This window comes from Oncorhynchus clarkii, chromosome 3, assembly GCF_045791955.1.
Source record: "Oncorhynchus clarkii lewisi isolate Uvic-CL-2024 chromosome 3, UVic_Ocla_1.0, whole genome shotgun sequence".
Classification (NCBI taxonomy): Eukaryota; Metazoa; Chordata; class Actinopteri; order Salmoniformes; family Salmonidae; genus Oncorhynchus; species Oncorhynchus clarkii.
The window spans coordinates 26341525-26357077 of NC_092149.1; the positions used below are offsets into that span (position 1 = coordinate 26341525).

Consider the following 15553-nt stretch of genomic DNA (forward strand, 5'->3'; position numbering starts at 1 on the left):
TTTATTTTCTTCAGTTTGACAACTCTTAATTTAGAAATTAAGTGCTATGGAGTTGCTCTTTCAAAATGTGAACATTGATTCCCTCATGTCTACTTTAAAATGTTTTACGAACTAACACTTACCCTGCTATTAGAACATTGATCATGTCTGTGTCTAGTACATTTAATCCTGTTGAATGGGTGTGTAATGCAGTATTGTGCTAATTTTACCATGGGTCAACATATGTGCAACTAAAACTCTTTTCTAGTAGCCTATTGTACAATCTAAGACGATTTAAAAAAATAAATAAAAAAAAATAAAAAAATGGCACAATGACACTTATACAAGTACAGATTAAGTCATCTGCACATTAGGTCTTGATGACATTTGCCTCCTGCATGGAGGACATCACTAAGTGCAGGTAAACACCAAAATAAAGGAAACTCCTACGTACATCAATTAATAGGGCACCAGAAAAGTTTCAATGCACCTTGGCAGCTATTAAAGTGTTGAACTTTATTGGATGAATGTGACAGGCACATCGCTTCTAGCCATGGTAGCCAAAATAATGGGCTACTGGGCATTTTTATACATCACCCTAAGCATGATGGGATTGCTTAATTAACTCAAACCACACCCGTGTGGAAGCACCAGCTTTCAATATACTTTGTATCCTTTATTTTCTCAAGTGTTTAATTTTGGCAGTTGTGTGTGATCCATGTAAATTCATATATCGGTCAGTGCTAATATACACACCATTCATGTTTGGGTTTTTGATCAGATTTTAGTATTCTTGCCCTGCTACTTAGTTGATAGTACAGAACACTGTAGAGAAATAAATACTACATATTCCCACTTTCTGCTGCTCCTCAGTGTGACAAAGATGTTCTAGGATTTTCACAGAAAATAGTGTAATGTATACCCAACTACACTTTCCAACAATAAGAGCCTTCAGCAAGTTCCTACAGCTGTGTAATGGCCCCTCCAATTCAGTCTTCTTTCGCCTTTTCTTTGGCTATTGAGAGCAGCCCAGTAGCAAGCTGCTCCTCCAGTTGGGATCCATCGCCCTCATTTTTGATTATCCAATCAAAATCCACTCCTTGGTCGAGCCCACATTCAGACTCTGCATCATCTATTCCTGCAGAGAGAGAGGGTGTGGTGTTGAATTGATTGTCGTTGAAGAGGTATTGTATTTCTCTCAAAAGTAAATAACATTATTACGCTATCAGAGTAGGTATTGCACCTGTTGTGAACTCCCAGCCCCTCTCCCTCCGTGTATCTTCTGAGGCCTCCACCCGAACACAGCGAGACTGACTAGGATACTCCCTCCAGAACCACTGCAGGTCTGACAGACGCCGCGTATCACTCACAATCTGGGGCACAATAGAGATTAGAGAAAGTATAATGGTAGAGGACAATATATGATGCTTCAACTGCTCATCAGGCAGTGTCTGGAAAAGTTATTTGGTCAGGTTCACCAACACTAAATATACAGATGGTCAGTTTCTAATAGCACGTAAGACCTGACTCAAAAGACTTGCGTTTGACAAATTGTACGTGGCGGGACTTGGCTTGTAGTGTGTTGCCCCATAACAGTGGATCAATTGAGAATTTTGTTATCTTACCCAGATAGGCTGCTGGGCTTCCTTGATGGCCACACGACAGAAGAACCCTGGGTCCTTCTCCCTCTGCTTCTCACCCCACTGGATCATGTCAGCACGGTACTTCTCCTTGTACTCACCTGCTCCCAACAGCTCATCAAAGTCCAATCCATGGTCCTGTAGGCATAGTGGGTAATATAAGGAGAGACAGTGGTATTGTTCCTCCATTCACTAGTAGTGGGTATTGTAGACCCAACTGGGCATGCAGGCTTTTGTTCCTGCCCAGCGCTTAATGTCTGATCGATTATCTGAATTCGGTGTTGTATTAGCCGGAACACAAGCCTGCACACCGAGGATCGGCCAGGATGATGTAGCACAACTGTACACAAGTACCAACCTGTGCGTATTGCTGTTTAAGAGGACCCGAGAGACGCAAGATACAGCATACATCTGGACCTAGTCTGATAGAAATTAAACATAAATCACATTGTTAAACGAATATAACACGTGATAATAGCTTTGATAGGTCTGTAAACAGTATGTCAATAGTACCTTTGGTGAATCAAATCCGTCACGTAATCTTTTCCAGATTTGCGTTTCCCGCTAAATAAAAGGATGAGTTTGGGTTCTACTGTCGCCATCGAAAAAACGTTGCAGCAACCAAATTATGTGTTTTGTTTTTCATACAGTGTAGCTAGCCTCTTCGTGTACAAATTAACCGTACCACATGCATTATGGTTGGTTGGGCTACAGTAATATACATATAACAGGCGCCATTTAATATAAAATGTGCTCATTTGATCGAATTTCTTAGAGAAAATATATATTTCAATACTTTTACTATATTGATTTATTTATTTAAAGATGTAGTCATTCTTATAATTGATCAACTTTAAAAATATGGGCAAACGTTGGTTAAAAAATGTGTCATGCAAGGTTTACGGTAACCATCGCCATCATATCATGGACCTTACCATTGACATGCGGAAATAGGGTGATCATATGAAATATAAAATATGTAATGGTTTCTTTAATGACGACAACATCAAATTGATAACGTGAATGCAAAATAATAGGGATATTGTGCTGATATTGAAATAAAAAGTATTATAAATACGTAAAATGACTCAAGACAGTCTGACTAAGATCATGGAACCACCTACTTTATACTCAATAACCCTCTCCCCTTCTATACCCTACTGAAATCAGGGCACAAGTCAATTCAAATTTTGAAAACATGGCATCCACTTTACTGGGACGGGTGTCATCAATATTTAAAACTGATTTAACCTTGCCGTTGAAGAGTCTTGTCTACAGACGGGTAAACATTGCCACCGAGATGAATGCAATAACTACCAAATCACATAAAAAACGTATTTGTTGTGTAAGTTAGCTAGCTAGCTGCTAGTTTAGCAGCAGGTTGTTGTTAGTTGGCTAGCTAACTGTTAGGTGTGCGTCTATGGGAAAGCTGTGCAGCTGCTTACACATTATTTCCGATGTTGACAGACATGAGTGCATTCTGCAATATTTCTGGCATAGCTATCTACATTTGTTCCAGTGTTCTGCTACAGATACATTGCTGAGAAGTGTAGGGACAGTTGACGATATGACCACTTTTGTGATGTTCATGCAAGAGCACATACTAAACTAAATACTAAACCTGTGTAGGCAGCTTGCTGTGTGTTCTCACAGCCAGACATGTAACCATCCCAACCTTTCCCCCAGCCCCCTCTCCACTGGGAATGTGAGCACCCCCACTGTTGGAGGAGTAGAGTGCATCATTGGTGTGTATTAATATAAGTAATTGCTCTTACTAATGCATTTGTTTGACAGGAAAGACAACTAGTTTTTAATTCAATGGCCTCTATGCTACTTGTAGATGTGCAAGTTCAAATATAGCACAAGTACAAGTTCTTATATAGTGCAGGAGAACAGCAAGCCCCCCCCCCCCCCCCCCCAGATAAAGCAGCATCTCATGGCACAACACCTCTCCCCATGTGACCGAACAGTACTTGTGTGTATTTACTGACATGTATGTGTAACTGATAGATGCACACACACACACTACATGTTAAGTATTTTTTTTGACTGTAATGTCTTTTTCTTTATGTGTCGGACCCCAGTTGGCGTCCGCTAATGGGCATCCTAATGAATCAAAACCAAATCTGTGACTCACAACATCCCTTTTCAGCTGGTTCAGTAATACACATTTTTGTGTGTTATCCCATTTATTCGCCTTAAACAGCTGTTCAGCAGTGAGACTAGGTCATTGGACCCCCCCCCCCCCCCCCCCCCCAGCTAAATTATTTCCTGCAAATGAGGGATCAATGCTGGTCCCTTGGACTTACCAAGATAAAGTGGCCTTTATCACAGGAGGAGGAATGGGGTTGGGAAAAGGCATGACCACAGCACTGTCAGCACTTGGGTCAGAGTGTGTCATCGCTAGTAGGTGAGTGGAAACTTGGTAGTCAGTCGGGCCATAGATCCCAACTTTATAGGTCAACACTACTGCTGCCTTGCTCTCAAATTAGAAAATCACAATTTTTTTGGGACGTTTTGAAAAAGACTGCAGAGGAAATTACAGTCCAGACAGGAAATAAGGTACTACTACTACTGATCAATTACCCACATTGAATGCATTCATTATCCAAGAGTTCCAGATACTGATAAATCAGTATGAACTCTGCTTTAATAAGTAGTGTTTGATACTTCAAGACTCTATCTGCAGGTCCATGCTGTGCAGTGTGATGTTAGACCCCAAGTCAATTGAAGCTGCTGTGTACCAACTGGTGGAGGTTGCTGGTCTCCCTGATGTACATAGGTACAGATCAGAGACGATTTTGTCTAAAATGTGGTACACTTCGCTGTTCTAGATGTACTGGTCAATAATACTCCATTTGCTTGGTAAATATCCTCCTCCTCTCTTGTTCCTCTAGGTGGTGATCAACAACGCTGCAGGGAACTTCATCTCCCCGTCAGAGAAGCTGTCTGCCAACGCATGGAGGACCATCACAGACATTGTCCTGAACGGCCGGGCTTCATCACCCTGGCGCTGGGCAAGAGGCTGATACTGGCCGACAAGGGTAAGCACCAGAGCTATCTGATGGAGCCCATAAGCACAGATCTAGGTTCAGCTTTCCCGTCCCCATTTATTTGTGTTGTAATGTATTGTGTAGTAGTGCTGCCACCAGGGGGCAGTAAAGATTCACAATTTGCCTACAACTCCTGGACATTTGATCCTCAGTAGTATAACAAGTGAGGAACAACCCAGAACATTGGTGTGGATGTAAGTGTAACATGAATCTCTGTTTTCTATTTATGTGTAATATTGACAGTGATTGAGCCTCAATATGAAATGCTTGAGCACTTTTCCATTCACTTGGTCATAGTCTAGCATCACTCCAGTTATCTACTGCCCTTGTGCCCTAAGCTCCTCTTGGCTTTGCGTGCATGCACCCTCTCATTCATTCTCGGCCTCTTTTTTGTCTCCTCTCTCAGCTGTCCCTGGATAAAGGGGCAATGATATGTAAGGGGAGGATAGGAGAAGCCTTGACTCTCATGCATTGTTGTGCCTATTTATAATGTGTGTGTGTGTGTGTGGATAAGCTTTATTATTCATTTGAATATCCCAGCCCTTCTCTATTACTGTGGCTTTTTCATCTGCCCTCAGCAATGCAATTAGGCAAATCACAATTAAGCAATTACCTTGGAGTACAAAGACAAAAACATGCCATCACACTAGAGGCTCTATTCAATCTGATCTGATGTTTTTCCAAAACAGCCATTCTTCCAACAGTGCAAGAAAGCATATTTTAATTGATACCCAGGTGTCTGTTCTTCTTTCATACTATTAGGATTATTCTATTGCAGGGGTGCATAAACTTTTTGGCTTGAGGGCCACATCGGGATTTTGAAATTCAACGGAGGGTCGCACATTTTTTATTTGATCGATTTGTTCGTCAAAATCTATTTGCGAGCCAAAAATAATCATTTCCCTCCCTGTTCTATCGGCTACATAAATCTAAATGTGCTTTTATCACAGTACAAGAAAGTTGCTTTGTATTTTCACCTGGCAGCTTGGCTCCAGGCTTTGATTAAATAGTCTCACAGACAAACTATCTCCTTCCACTACCCCATGTCATTTGTTTTATTGATTCAGAAATGACTCTTGACTCGTGTTAAATCTATTGCAGTGTAATCTGGCCCACAACAGCCACCGTGTTTTATGAAAGAGAAAGGGGGACACCTAGTCAGTACAACTGAATGCATTCAACTGAAATGTGTCTTCCGCATTTAACCCAACCCCTCTGAATCAGAGAGGTGCGGGGGGCTACCATAATCATCATCCGTGTCTTCGGCGCTCGGGGAACAGTGGGTTAAATGCCTTGCTCGGGGGCAGAACGACAGATTTTTACCTTGTCAGTTCAGGGATTCGATCTACAGTAGCAACCTTTCAGTTACTGGCCTTACGCGCTAACCACTAGGATACCTACCGCCCCCTGAGCTGTGCAGGATATAAAAGCCTATTAAAATGTACAATGACTAACTGCAGCACTCAGGTCATTGGAGGATCAAGTCAGCCTATGACAGTCTAATGAAGAGAATAATTAATTGGTTTGAACTGGGATCAGTTGTAAATTATAGGGATGTACATGATGACACATTGACACATATTGCTGGGCATATACTGTACATATTTTTTGTTTCTTTGTGGTATTTACACACATTGTGTTTGTAGGTGCTGCGTTTCTGGCCATCACCGCCATCTACGCAGAGAACGTCTCTGGATTTGTGATTCCCAGCGCGGCTGCTAAGTCAGGAGTGGAAACTCTGTTCATGTAAGTATTTACAAAGAGGCACTACCAAAAACCTATCACCAGTTTAGGACCCGTTTCCCTGTCCTAAACCAACCTGTAACCCCTATCACTAGTCTCCTTAACAGAGGCAGAATTGCACCCATCACACGTAGACATCCACACTGGCCTCATTTGAAAAGATTTGGCTCTCTCACTTATCAAACGCCTTATGAACACTAATGCATTTTTAAAGAGAAGCAGTCATTAGCATAACGAAGGTCCAGGAACATTTAATTAACATTAAAGTGTGTCTCTCTCTCCCGATCCCCCTCCAGTAGGATTTAGACAATAATGAAGACGGATGGGGTGTGTGCGTATGTACCTTGTTCGTTCACACACGTGTGAATCCATTAGTGGGTGTGAGAACCCAATAAAATCCTAAATGGGACCGACACCTTTCATGTGAAGACAGGGATGCTCTTATCAAATGAAGAATACACCTTCATAATGAACCTCTGAGGGCTTTTACCGAAAGAAAGATCCCACTCAATATTAGTCCGTATCAATCCCGTTGAAACAGTTAATGACACTATAAGGTTTCCCCATAAACCCAGGGGCCTGGGAATGATAAATGGGGGAACTATTTGTGTCTCTCACAATCACGTCCCTTTTGTACCTTGATATGTTTGACGTCCAATACAAGTGTGTGTGTGTGTGTGTGTGTGTGTGTGTGTGTGTGTGTGTGTGTGTGTGTGTGTGTTCCAGACTAGCTGGAATGCCATTTAAGGTTACGCTTGAATCCAAAATAAAGGAAACACTTGAGTAAATGAGGGATAAAGTCTATTGAAAGCAGGTTGTTCCACCCATGTGTGGTTCCTGAGTTAATTAAGCAGTTAACATCCCATCATGCTTGGGTGTCATGCAGAAAAATGCCTGGTTGCCCAGTGACATTAAAAGAGGGGTCTTAAAAGAGCGACATACTGGAGAGTTACCTGGTCGGTCCATTCATGCAGTCTTTTTTTCCTGTGTGAATGAGCGCTATTATCCGATAAAGGACCCCCCCCCCTATATGAATTCACTCACACCAAAAAAGTGACCCCTCTAGTTTGTGAAGGCAGCAGCAGCCAAATTCCATGCTCATTTATTGCGCCAGGCATCTCAGGGGAGAGCGAGCCTATTTTTAGATCCTACTCTTTCATTACAGTTTTTTGTGCAGAGGGTTTCAAGAAACTAGAGGGAATGAATCAATTCAACAAGCACCACCCTCGGCGCCTCTCACTATAATGTTCCCAGAATGACATGGAATGACTAAAGCACTCCTGGCATCTACTTTTTGGCACCCCAGCTTTTTCTGCATGAATAGTCGAGATGTATTTTGTTTTTAGGTGCAGCTAGTTACCCTCCAATCATATTAGACGGAGACTGAAGGCCCCATTTATGAGTGATTACCTATGAGAATATTTAGGAGGTAGTGCCTCACTCCTAGGCCCAAGTCTAAACTGATTCCTTGAGCCTACACTAGACCCTCTTTATTAGTACATGCAGTAGTGGTAGTTCTTGATGTCTTTTTCTTCCTTTTTTCCTGTGTGTGTTATTGTATGTGCATATGTAAACAAACTACTGTTTGTTTCTCAGGTCTTTGGCTGCGGTGTGGGGGAGGTACGGCTTGAGGTTTAATGTCATCCAGCCAGGACCAATCAGAACCAAGGTAACAGACACAACTCTGGCATGAATCTTTACAAATATACTGTGTTGACATAAAAATTAAAAAAAATAATAATAATCTTTAAATCTTTCCCTTTCTAGTCTTATTTTGGCTTGTGAATGTGTAATTAGCTATGTCTTGTGACCTCTTCTCTTTGTGTAGGGGGCCTTCAGTCGTCTCGATCCTGCGGGCATGTTTGAGAAGGCCATGATCGGCAGGATACCCGTGGGCAGGCTGGGCATGCCCGGAGAGATTGCCAACCTGGCAGCCTACCTGTGCAGTGACTATGCCTGCTGGGTGTCTGGAGCGGTAAGAGAATGTGTGTCTGTCTGTCTTGATATGCTAAGCAGGCAGTGGAGACCAATCACTATGTTAGCTGAATGCCTGCCTTGCAGAATGGGTATCTGGAAATTGCAGATGTCAGTAAGTCCTTCACTGTAAATGACATTCAAAGTGCACTAGGATTAACCAATGCAGGTATAGGGATGGATTATGGCTAAGGGAAAAATGATGACTCAACATTCACATAAATCGTGTTCTTCTCTTTAGTTGTGCCCATTCTCTTATATTTACAGATCTTACGAATGGAGGTTGGAGATTGTCTCCATGGCAGGAGAAGTCAATGATCTGAGGAGGGTGTGTGCTGGAACTAACTTAGTAAACCCTGTTCCACTGTCAGGACCGGAACTTTAACACTAAAAAGTCATATGAACATAGAATGATAATTTGAAGGCATTGCTACCTTTTGCATAATCTCTGTTCTGTTATGCGACTAGCTATTGATTCAGTAACAAGATTGCAAGTGAGCTGTTGTGGAAATCAGCCTCATTTTATGACAGATGTTAGTTTATGGATATGTGGGTCAGGTTGTGCTAGTTTTAATTTGCTGTGTTGTGTGTGTCAGGTCACTAAGGAGCAGTGGGCTATGATGGAGACCATGATCAGGGGCACCAAGGGATCCTAAGAAGTCAAGATGGGCACACGATACTAACTCTACCACTGTTAATGCTCCAGGGAAACACAGACACACAGGTACTGTACACACAGACAATCTTTCCCTCTGTTTCTGACCGACAGTTGAAGTCGGAAGTTTACATACACTTAGGTTGGAGTCATTAAAACTCGTTTTTCAACCACTCCACGAATTTCTAATTAACAAATTATAGTTTTGGCAAGTCGGTTAGGACATCTACTTTGTGCATGACAATTGTTTACAGACAGATATCACAATTCCAATTGGTCAGAAGTTTACATACACTAAGTTGACTGTGCTTTTAAACAGCTTGGAAAAAATCCAGAAAATTATGTCATGGCTTTAGAAGCTTCTGATAGGCTAATTGCATCATTTAAGTCAATTGGAGGTGTACCTGTAGATGTATTTCAAGGCCTACCTTCAAACTCAGTGCCTCTTTGCTTGACATCATGGGAAAATCAAAAGGAATCAGCCAAGACCTCAGAAAAACAATTGTAGACCTCCACAAGTCTGGTTCATCCTTGGGAGCAATTTCCAAATGCCTGAAGGTACCACATTCATCTGTACAAACAATTGTACCCAAGTATAAACACCATGGGACCACGCAGCCCTCGTACCGCTCAGGATGGAGACGCGTTCTGTCTCCTAGAGATGAACGTACTTTGGTGCGAAAATTGCAAATCAATCCCAGAACAACAGCAAAGGACCTTGTGAAGATGCTGGAGGAAACAGGTACAAAAGTATCTGTATCCACAGTAAAATGAGTCCTATATCGACATAACCTGAATGGCCGCTCAGCAAGGAAGAAGCCACTGCTCCAAAACCGCCATAAAAGAGTCAGATTACGGTTTGCAACTGCACATGGGGACAAAGATCGTACTTTTTAGAGAAATGTCCTCTGGTCTGATGAAACAAAAATAGAACTGTTTGGCCATAATGACCATCATTATGTTTGGAGGAAAAAGGGGGAGGCTTACGAGCCTAAGAACACCATCCAAACCGTGAAGCACGGGGGTGGTAGCTTCATGTTGTGGGGGTGCTTTGCTGCAGGAGGGACTGGTGCACTCCACAAAATAGATGGCATCATGAGGTAGGAAAATTATGTGGATATATTGAAGCAACATCTCAAGACATAAGTTAAAGTTTGGTCGCAAATGGGTCTTCCAAATGGACAATGACCCTAAGCATACTTCTAAATGTGTGGCCAAATGGCTTATGGACATCAAAGTCAAGGTATTGGAGTGGCCATCACAAATCCCTGACCTTGATCCTATACAAAATTTGTGGGCAGAACTGAAAAAGCATGTGCGAGCAAGGAGGCCTACAAACCTGATTCAGTTACACCAGCTCTGTCAGGAGGAATGGGCCGAAATTCCCCAACTTATTGTGGGAAGCTTGTGGAAGGCTACCCAAAACGTTTGACCCAAGTTAAACCATTTAAAGGCAATGCTACCAAATACTAATTGAGTGTATGTAAACTTCTGACCCACTGGGAATGTGATGAAAGAAATAAAAGCTGAAATAAATCATTCTTTCTCTCTTATTCTGACATTTCACATTCTTAAAATAAAGTGGTGATCCTAACTGAACTAAGACAGGGAATGTTTACTAGGATTAAATGTCAGGAATTGTGAAAAACTGAGTTCAAATGTATTTGGCTAAGGTGTATGTAAACTTCCGTCTTCAACTGTAGAACAGAGATTATACCATGTCAGGGAATATGGCTACAGGATCGACACACACACGCACAAACACACACACCCCACCACCACACTCTGAGATTCTACAGTTGTGGCCAAAAGTTTTCAGAATGACACAAATATACATTTTCACCAAGTCTGCTGCCTCAGTGTCTTTAGATATTTTTGTCAGATGTTACTATGGAATACTGAAGTATAATTACAAGCATTTCATAAGTGTCAAAGGCTTTTTATTGACAATTACACAAAGTTAATGCAAAGAGTCAATATTTGCAGTGTTGACCCTTCTTTTTCAAGACCTCTGCAATCTGCTCTGGCATGCTGTCAATTAACTTCTGGGCCACGTCCTGACTGATGGCAGCCCATTCTTGCATAATCAATGCTTGGAGTTTATCAGAATTTGTGGGTTTTTGTTTGTCCACAAGGATTGACCACAAGTTCTCAATGGGATTAAGGTCTGGGGAGTTTCCTGGCCATGGACCCAAAATATCAATGTTTTGCTCCCCGAGCCACTTAGTTATCACTTTTGCCTTATGGCAAGGCGCTCCATCATGCTGGAAAAGGCATTGTTCATCACCAAACTGTTCCTGGATGGTTGGGAGAAGTTGTTCTCGGGGATGTGTTGGTACCATTCTTTATTCATGGCCGTGTTCTTAGGCAAAATTGTGAGTGAGCCCACTCCCTTGACTGAGAAGTAACCCCACACATGAATGGTCTCAGGATGCTTTACTGTTGGCATGACACAGGACTGATGGTAGCGCTCACCTTGTCTTCTCCGGACAAGCTTTTATCTGGATGCCCCAAACAATCGGAAAGGGGATTCATCAGAGAAAATGACTTTACCCCAATCCTCAGCAGTCCAATCCCTGTACCTTTTGCAGAATATCAGTCTGTCCCTGATGTTTTTCCTGGAGAGAAGTGGCTTCTTTGCTGCCCTTCTTGACACCAGGCCATCCTCAAAGTCTTTGCCTCACTGTTCGTGCAGATGCACTCACAGCTGCCTGCTGCCATTCCTGAGCAAGCTCTGTACTGGTGGTTCCCCGATCCCGCAGCTGAATCAACTTTAGGATACGATCCTGGCGCTTGCTGGATTTTCTTGGGCGCCCTGAAGCCTTCTTCACAACAATTGAACCACTCTCCTTGAAGTTCTTGATGATCCGATAAATGGTTGATTTAGGTGCAATCTTACTGGCAGCAATATCCTTGCCTGTGAAGCCTTTTTTGTGCAAAGCAATGATGACGGCTTGTGTTTCCGTGCAGGTAACCATGGTTGATAGAGGAAGAACAATGATTCCATGCACCACCCTCCTTTTGAAGCTTCCAGTCTGTTATTCGAACTCAATCAGCATGACAGAGTGATCTCCAGCCTTGTCCTCGTCAACACTCACACCTGTGTTAACGAGAGAATCACTGACATGATGTCAGCTGGTCCTTTTGTGGCAGGGCTGAAATGCAGTGGAAATGTTTTTTGGGGATTCACTTTTTGCATGGCAATAAGGGACTTTGCAATTAATTGCAATTCATCTGATCACTCTTCATAACATTCTGGGGTATATGCAAATTGCCATCATACAAACTGAGGCAGCAGACTTTTTGAAAATTCATATTTGTGTCATTCTCAACACTTTTGGCCACACCTGTACTGGCTACAGCACTCCCTGGATGAAACTGGCTTCTCATTGGTTGAAAAACCTGTCCGTTCCTACGATTGACTTGGTATTTTGCCAGTAACGTGTATCATTTGTTTTTACAGTGATGCCTTGAAAATAATGAATTCTGTTCTTTAAAAAAACATGTTTCAATGGCCTATCTAAGTTGAACTCCAGTAATGCTATTCATTGCTGTTAAGTGATTGTCTTGTGCTCTGTGTGTACAATACGTGAGCTTTACATGGATTTGTCTGTATGGAGTATGTTGAATAAAAGACAGGAGACATTTTTTTTGTCTCTGATGCATTCTTATATAATTCTCAGCCACCTAATGTGACATCGAGCGTTCAATGGATTGATACTATTCATTTCCTCCCGAGCTGCTCTATCATTATTTTAGTTACTCGGACAAATCAATAGTCTAAATGCTGACATAGGCTTGTATGGATCTAATACACTGCTAAGCTGTTATAAATAAATAACCAAAATAAGATGTTCTCGGTCAGAAGTGGGTTTTGTAGCAAGTTGAAAAGCTTGTCGAATGCATAGTCATTGATGAACCGTTTAAATGCTTCGTAAATGTGTTTTAATATTCTTTGAAGTAATCACTGATGTGCCAAGGCTTCATTGGTGAAAGTAAAAGGATGGAAACACAGCCTTCACGCATCCAATCACATACCGATTTGTTACCTCAAGGAAGGATGTGATACATTTTGACAACCTTGGAATTGGGCCTAAGCCTTTTATCGGTGTACCATACGTGACGCTAAATGAAAATGTCGCCAAACGTGAAGTAGCCCATGTCTCATTGTCAGGCATAGCAGGGAGCTGTCTTACTGTGATGTGTAGGCATTGTGCCAGTGAGATACTCTACAGAGGCACAGAGAGAACCCCACTCCCTCCCATCTCTATTTGTATTGTGCAAGTCACACTACTGTTATCTTTCATACTCTCCATTTCCTCCCTGTTCTACTTCCCCCTTCTTCTTTACCTCCTTTAACTCTTTCCCTTTCATTCCTCTTCCCCCTGTCTGTCTGAACCCCCTCCCCCACTCATCCTTACATTTTCTATTTCATTTTCCTCCCTTCCTGTATTCAAAGCCTTCTCTTACAGTTGGAGCGTGGTGGATTGTCAGGTCATATTTTCTCCTTTCCGCCACCAGACCTTGTCCTCTCCCACTGAACAGAGGGTGCTTGACTGTGTCTGATGCCATAGGACAACACCAAACAACCACAACGGAGGAAACGTCCTTTCAATCCAACACAAAGCACCAGTTCACTGACCCTCCTGCTAAAGCTGTGTGTATGTGTCTCACAGTGTTGGAATATCTCCAGGATAAAAACTATTACTCTGATTGTGGTGTCAGCAACACTTAGCTGAGAAAATGAAATGTGGTGGAGTTTTATTTACCTATCCTATGAGGTTTGTGGAAATGTCCAATTGAAAAAAACTACAATTCCATCTGGTTATTCCTATGTCATCTTTAATTGTGTTCAACCATTGTCCAATTTGTTTGCAGAATCTCCATTGACCATGCTTTTAAGGTCAGGGGTATGCCTGTTCTGTGTCGAGGGAAACAGGCATCAATGTATAGAGTGGAACAGTACCTTGCTTTGATTAAGTACAATTAGCTCTCCCATAATGCAGCGTGTTCCCCTCTTCCTACTTCATACCCCTATCCTTTCACGTACCAGAGTTCCATTAGGCACAGACACACACTTCACACCTGCTACATTTAACCTTTACTTAACTAGGCAAGATCATAATGCAGCTTAACTCAGATAAGCCATCGCTATACATTTACCAACTCGGAGAGAGATGCCAGCAGCTGCCCAATTAGGAGATAAAATCATCCTGCTGTCTAAACTCTCACTGCATAGTGCGAGGGGGACAGAGCACTGAGCAATGCCTTTACACTCAATGCAGGGATTTCTAAGGTTAAGGCTTCCCCCTGTCTGTCATAAAGCAGCGGTTAGCTTTGGACCTTCAAGTGCTCCTATGTCTACAGAAAGCTCCTGTCCTGGGACCAGACTGTTTCTGCATTCAGCAACGACAAGTTGGCCAAAGCAGAAACAGATTGGCACACAGGTTAAGGAAGTTCCACCTGAAGTGTCCTCACCTCCCCCTGTAAGCACATCCCTCCAGTGCTGTTCAACCTCCACTGGCTCCCAATATGCTCATGCATTGACTTTAAAATCCTGGTTCACACCTACCAAGCTATCCACAACTCTGGAGCCAAGTGCCTGTCTGACCTCATTCTACCATCCTACTCCACATACACCCTTCGCTCCTCCAGGTAAGTCTCCGTTCAGCATCCCCACTGCAGACAAACATTTATGGGTGACAGGGTCTTTCAGTTTTGCGGCTCCTCGACTGTGGAACTTCCAGTCAATATCAGGGCTGTAGAGTCTCTGACTTCGTTTAAGGCACAGCTTAATTGTGCTGTTCAGAATAGTTTTCAAATACCTATGTTAATTCTGTTCTCCTGTCCACCAGATCTGACGACACCTGTATATAGCTTATATATATATATATATACACATATACACACACTGAGTATGCCAAACATTAGGAACACCTTCCTAATATTAAGTTGCAACTTGTACCAATCTCTTTAATCCTCAGAACAGCCTCAATTCGTCGGGGCATGAACTCTACAAGGGATGCTGGCCCATGTTGACTCCAATGCTTCCCACAGTTGTGTAAAGTTGGCTGGATGTCCTTTGGGTGGAGAACCATTCTTGATACACACATGAAACTTGAGCGTGAACAATCCAGCAGCGTTGCAGTTATTGACACAAACTGGCGCGCCTGGCACCTACTACCATACTCTGTTCAAAGGCACTTAAATCTTTTGTTTTGCCTATTCCCCCTCTGAATGGCACACATACACAATCCATGTCTCAAGGATTAAAATCCTTATTTAACCTGTCTCCTTCATCTACACCGATTGAAGTGGATTTAACAAGTGACATCAATAAGGGATCATAGCTTTCACCTGGACAGTCTATGTCATGGAAGGAGCAGGTGTTAACATCTTGTACACTCAGTGTATATATTTCGTTTTTTATTTGTTATTTTGAAATTAAATTAATTATTATTTTGTGTCATCCATATCATTCTTGACATGGTCAATTCCCCCCTACGTCA

The 15553-nt window shown here is 42.3% G+C and overlaps 1 protein-coding gene and 1 pseudogene across 1 annotated transcript; one reads left to right on the forward strand and one right to left on the reverse strand.

The window, feature by feature from the left end:
* Positions 1–85: 85 nt before the first annotated feature.
* LOC139391995 (phosphomevalonate kinase) lies at positions 86–2331 on the reverse strand. Its single transcript, XM_071139623.1, has 5 exons — positions 2133–2331; positions 1978–2041; positions 1605–1757; positions 1223–1352; positions 86–1117 (listed from the first exon to the last, which is right to left on the reverse strand). The coding sequence occupies exons 1-5, from the start codon at positions 2219–2221 to the stop codon at positions 969–971; spliced, it is 585 nt and encodes a 194-aa protein (XP_070995724.1). The 5' UTR covers positions 2222–2331; the 3' UTR covers positions 86–968.
* Positions 2332–2817: 486 nt separating this feature from the next.
* On the forward strand, positions 2818–13685 carry LOC139405854 (2,4-dienoyl-CoA reductase [(3E)-enoyl-CoA-producing], mitochondrial-like; annotated as a pseudogene).
* The last annotated feature ends 1868 nt before the right edge of the window (positions 13686–15553 follow it).